The sequence below is a fragment of the Nerophis lumbriciformis genome, linkage group LG18 (assembly GCF_033978685.3).
Source record: "Nerophis lumbriciformis linkage group LG18, RoL_Nlum_v2.1, whole genome shotgun sequence".
NCBI classification, from domain to species: domain Eukaryota; kingdom Metazoa; phylum Chordata; class Actinopteri; order Syngnathiformes; family Syngnathidae; genus Nerophis; species Nerophis lumbriciformis.
In genome coordinates, this window is record NC_084565.2 from 29,054,001 (window position 1) to 29,060,000 (window position 6,000).

Sequence of the window (6,000 nt, forward strand, 5' to 3'; positions counted from 1 at the left end):
AAAAATATGAATCATCATAAATGTGAATCATCAGGTTGATTTCATGTTGTTCTTGGGGAGTAATAAACATCGGATGAGTTCATTATCACATTGCCAGTTCCTGTTTTATTTATGTCCGTGTCTTAATGAAACAAGGCATACTGTATCATTCATTTGATTTCATTTCCCTGCCACAGAAAAGCTTTAAAATGTGTGTGTACCAAACAGGCAAGCTTGCAAGGGAACTCTGCTGTGGATTCCCGCAGAACTGCGATGTATTGTCAACAGCATGACATCATTGGACAAAGTCATTCAAAACATGAAAAGCATAAGAACTATGTTTACAGCTACGGACACACTTTCTTTTGACACTTCTTAAAGGCCTACTGAAACCCACTTCTACCGACCACGCAGTCTGATAGTTTATATATCAATGATGAAATCTTAACATTGCAACACATGCCAATACGGCCGGGTTAGTTTACTAAAGTGCAATTTTAAATTTCGCGCGAAATATCCTGCTGAAAACGTCTCGGTATGATGACGCCTGCGCGTGACGTCACGGATTGTAGAGGACATTTTGGGACAGCATGGTGGCCAGCTATTAAGTCGTCTGTTTCCATCGCAAAATTCCACAGTATTCTGGACATCTGTGTTGGTGAATCTTATGCAATTTGTTCAATGAACAATGGAGACGGCAAAGAAGAAAGTCAAGGAAAAAACAAAAGTGCGTCAAAGGAAATGGCTCTTTAAAATATCACTGTCATCATCTTCTGGAATACAACATGCTCGTGTCTGCAGAGATCACTTTGTAAAATGTTTGTTTGAACATTTGATTTGTTTGAGAAACTTTTTGTGATGCAATCAAGTTTATTCTCCACTATATCAATAGTGTTTGATAGCAGAACTAAACATAAAGAAAGGACAAGAGATCACATTAGTTTGTGTTATTGTGTGGTTGCTATGCCTAAATACACTACATTGCCAAAAGCATTTGGCCACCCACCCAAATGATGAGAATCAGGTGTCCTAATCACTTGGCCCGGTGTATAAAATCAAGCACTTAGGCATGGAGACTGTTTCTACAAACATTTGTGAAAGAATGGGCCGCTCTCAGTGATTTCCAGCGTGGAACTGTCATAGGATGCCACCTGTGCAACAAATCCAGTCGTTACATTTCCTCGCTCCTAAATATTCTAAAGTCTACTTTATTATAAGAAAAGTGAAGAGTTGGGGAACAACAGCAACTCAGCCACCAAGTGGTAGGCCACGTAAACTGACAGAGAGGGGTCAGCGGATGCTGAAGCGCATAGTGCAAAGACTTTCTGCACAGTCAGTTGCTACAGAGCTCCAAACTTCATGTCACCTTCCAATTAGCCCACGTACAGTACGCAGAGAGCTTCGTGGAATGGGTTTCCATGGCCGAGCAGCTGCATCTAAGTCATGCAAAGTGTGGGATGCAGTGGTGTAAAGCACGTCGCCACTGGACTCTAGAGCAGTGGAGACGCCTTCTCTGGAGTGATGAATCACGCTTTTCCATCTGGCAATCTGATGGACCAGTCTGGCTTTGGAGGTTGCCAGGATAACGCTACATTTCGGACTGCATTGTGCCGAGTGTGACATTTGGCGGAGGAGGAATTATGATGTGGGGTTGTTTTACAGGAGTTGGGCTTGGCCCCTTAGTTCCAGTGAAAGGAACTTTGAATGCTCCAGGATACCAAAACATTTTGGACAATTCCTTAGGATGGCACTTCAAGTTCATATGTGAGTAAAGGCAGGTGGCCAAATACTTTTGGCAATATAGTGGTTGTGCAAAAAAAATAACGTCATGTTAAGTCCTAGTAATAAATATTGTGATTGTCGGTCCAATCCACAATATTTTTGTTTATTTTCATAACATAAACTAAAAGCGTAGGTATTTTTGTGCAGGAAAGCCAAGTGCTTTATTTGACACGGATGACCACATTATAGCATCTTTGGTGATATTTGTTAGCATCAAGAAAATATCCTTAATAGTAATAGTAAACTCGATGAATAAATCTCTTGTAGACTCAACAGCATATACTGAACCTTGATACTGCTATCAAACATTGCTGAACAACAGGGACATTTATAGCTAAATAATGATTAAAAACAACTGCAGACATGAATTGTAGATGAGACTAATAATGTTTGTAGCAGGAAATCAACTGCAAACAAACATATTATTTTTCCCATCAGTGTCACGATCACAGCAGCACGACACTCATTATGTCAATCAAGTACGTTACTTAGCGATGCACGAATGAATCCAACTTTGCCTTCGCCGATTAATGTTTAATTTGTGGCAACACGCAAACGCAACACAAAACTGTGATGTCAACCTTTTCTGGCTCTCGGGAAATCACCGTGAATTCAGGCATTTCAGTTATCCAATACTTTAGATTAGTTCAAAAGAATGCCCCGTTTTATTGTCTGTGTGTATTTTTTTCGCACCTTACTGAAAAAGTCTTTTTTTTCCATTGGTTTAGTGACTGAATCATACAGAGGAACCTTTATGATTGCCATTAAGTTGACTTATGAAGCGCCAACAACCATATAAATGTTTGAAAAAGGAATGTTTTTGTGTGTGTGCGTGTTCTTGTATTTCTACCCTTCTTGAGACATCAAGAAAAAGTACCTTCCATATGAGGAGGTGTGAACAAGTGATGACATAAATCATGGTCCCAATAAGGAAAACCATTGCATCTAATAGAGAATGTCTCATTTATACCCCTGGTGGTGACATCTATCAAAATTAGGGTGGTCCCAAAAAGGAGGGATTTTTCAAATTGACTGTTTGTCGCTTTTAAAAGTGCTCTCCTCTGGTCAACATATGAAATAACAAGTGTGTTTAAAAATTTGAAGTGCTCCCCCTCTGGTCAACATATATAATAAGTGTGTGTAAGTATTTGAAATGTGCCCCCGTTGGCCAAAATTAATTTAAAAAAATTAAATAAATGTGTATATGGAGACATACTGTAATAACTTGAAGTAAATAATGAAGATTAAAGAACAATTAAAAAAAAAAAAAAATTAAAAAAAATAAATAAACTAAAAGCAGTATTTTTCTCACAATTTGTCGACTTCTTTCTTATAAAATTGCGGACAATTTCTCATATTATTTCTGCTTCTGTAACATTGCAATATTTTCTCGTAAAATTATAACTTTTTTATGTAAAATGTTAACTTTTGAATGCAAAATGGTGACATTTTGTCACATAAAATGCTGACTTTAATCACAATATTGCCAATTGTTTTGTTGTTCTTGTAAAATAGTGACATTTATTTAAGTAAAACTCCGATTATTATATTACCAAAATTTTCAAGTTTTCTTATACAATTGTGACTTTTGTCGAGTGAAATTACGACTCTTTTCATAACATTTTTAAAATGTTAAGCTTTTCTTGTAAAGTTGCAACTGTTATTGAGTAAAATTCCAACTTTTATCATAATATTGCACACATGTTCAGTTTTTCTTGTAAAATTTTGACTTGCGCTGAGTAAAATTATGACTTATTATAATACTGCCAAAATTCAAAGTTTTTCTTGTGAAATTTTGACCTTTTTCTTGTGAAATTCCAACTCATTCTTCACAACAAGCTTTTTTTATATTTGCATAGTATGTATATATTATTAATGTTGTAAATACACATCTTTATATATCTACAAAGGGTGGTCCTAAAGAGGTAGGCATTAATGTGAGGTCTCAAGAAGGTAACAAATACAAAATTGTGTGTGTGTGTGTGTGTGTGTGTGTGTGTGTGTGTGTGTGTGTGTGTGTGTGTGTGTGTGTGTGTGTGTGTGTGTGTGTGTGTTCTTGTATTTCTACCCTTCTTGAGACATCAACAAGGAAAAGTACCTTCCATATGAGGACCGGTGAACAAGTTAGGACATAAATCATGGTCCCAATATGGAAACAAGTGTGCGTAAGAAATTGAAATGCGCCCCCTTTGGCCAAAATTAATTTAAAAAATAAGATAAATATGTATATATAGACATACTGTAATAACTTGAAGTAAATAATGAAGATTAAAAACCAATTACAAAAAAAAATTCATTAACTAAAAGCAGTCTTTTTCTCACAATGTGTCGACTATTTCTGCTTTTGTAACATTGCAAAATTTTATCGTAAAATTATAACTTTTTTATGTAAAATTTGTACTTTTGAATGCAAAATGGTGACATTTGTCATATAAAATTCTGACTTTATTCACAACATTGTCCATTTTTTTTGTTGTTCTTGTAAAATAGTGACATGTTTTGAGTAAAATGAATACTTTTGTCATAATTTTGCCAAGCAAAATTCCGATTAGTATATTGCCAACATTTTCAAGTTTTTTTTATACAATTGTGAATTTTGTCGAGTGAAATTAAGACACTTTTCATAAAATTTTCAAAATGTTAAGCTTTTCTTGTAAAGTTGCAACTGTTATTGAGTAAAATTCCAACTTTTATCATAATATTGCACACGTTCAGTTTTTCTTGTAAAATTTTGACTTGCGCTGAGTAAAATTACGACTTTTATTATAATACTGCCAAAATTCTTCGTTTTTCTTGTGAGATTGTGACCTTTTTCTTGTGAAATTCCAACTCATTCTTCACAACAAGCTTTTTTTATATTTGCATAGTATGTATATATTATTAATGGTGTAAATACAAATCTTTACATATCTAGAAAGGGTGGTCCTAAAGAGGTAGGCATTTTTTGGAGGTCTCAAGAAGGTAACGAATACAAAAATGTGTGTGTATGTGTGTGTGTGTGTGTCAGTCCCCTTTTATTCATGCGTGAGCGTGCAACTCTTGTGGTGTCGTTACTGCGTCTAATTGCCCGCACTGAATCATTAGTTTGCACCTACGCTAACACTCCCTAATTGTCGTTCTCCAGTGACTTGTTTTCATAATGCATTCATATCGCTTGCATTGGTGCTGATTGAAGACTTTAATTTGTTTGTGTGTGTGTGTGATATAACAGGGCGACACGTTAGAGATGGCCGGAGACCAAGTCAGTGGAATGGCGAGATGCCCTTATGACCCCAAACATGCCAACGTAGCTCTTTTTGCAGGTAAAATATGCACAGTTTTCAATAACATTCTTAGTTGTGTGCACAAAATTACTGAAGTGTGTGTGAATGTGTGTGTGTGTGTGTGTCAGAGGGCAATCTGTTCACAGCCACAGTGACAGACTTTCTCGCCATCGACGCAGTCATCTACCGCAGCCTCGGGGACAGTCCAGCTCTTCGCACCATCAAACATGACTCCAAGTGGTTCCGAGGTAAGCCGAAGCATAATTGACAATCTTCACACTTTAAAATAAGGGAGAACTTTTTGTGAGCAGGAGTGGCGCTGGATGTAATTTGGGTTGTGGGATAAAAAGTAGGTGCCCTTTATCAAAGGGCAGTTTTTGTCCATTACACTTTTTACTGTTCAAAAATAACGTTGTGTTACTAACGTCTTTCGTCCTTTTGGACCAGGTACAGCATGGCAACATAAGCTAGCTGAATTCTGATTGGGTACAAACTAAAACTAAAGACAACAGTGCTGGAAGGAGCATAATATGACATGAAGAGAATATGAATACTTTTAGATATTTAGGGAAAGTAAATAAAAAATACTTTTATGTATGATTATGATCATGATTTCTGGTTATGTTAGGCCAGCAGAGAAGGCCTTGCTGGCCCTGACGGCACACCACTGGGAAGGGGTGTCGGTCGAATGCCAGGCATGAAAAAAAAAATAGACCTAAAAATCGGCAATCGTCACGATGACGTCACATTCGTCACTTGATTGACACACACGGACATCCAGGGTTTTGTGAGATGACCGCTGGCTGCTGTGAGCTCAGCATGAAGGAAAAAACGCCAGGCAGGAACGCAAGAAACTAGAGGTGGAACGATTAATCCATATGTCGATTTATATTCCTAAATCTCAACTACCATCGATCTGTGCTCGGCAGGTTTGCCTTCCAGAAAATGGGTATTGATCCAAGATCATATTAAAAAG

General features: G+C 36.9%; 1 protein-coding gene across 1 annotated transcript in view; it reads left to right on the plus strand.

The window, feature by feature from the left end:
- The window catches only part of sema6bb (sema domain, transmembrane domain (TM), and cytoplasmic domain, (semaphorin) 6Bb), a 484,419-nt gene that overhangs the window by 347,388 nt on the left and 131,031 nt on the right, over window positions 1-6,000 (plus strand). Inside the window, exons 9-10 of the mRNA XM_061977961.1 lie at window positions 4,973-5,063; window positions 5,153-5,272. Of these exons, the coding sequence (XP_061833945.1) occupies window positions 4,973-5,063; window positions 5,153-5,272 (211 nt within the window). The remainder of the gene's footprint in view (window positions 1-4,972; window positions 5,064-5,152; window positions 5,273-6,000) is intronic.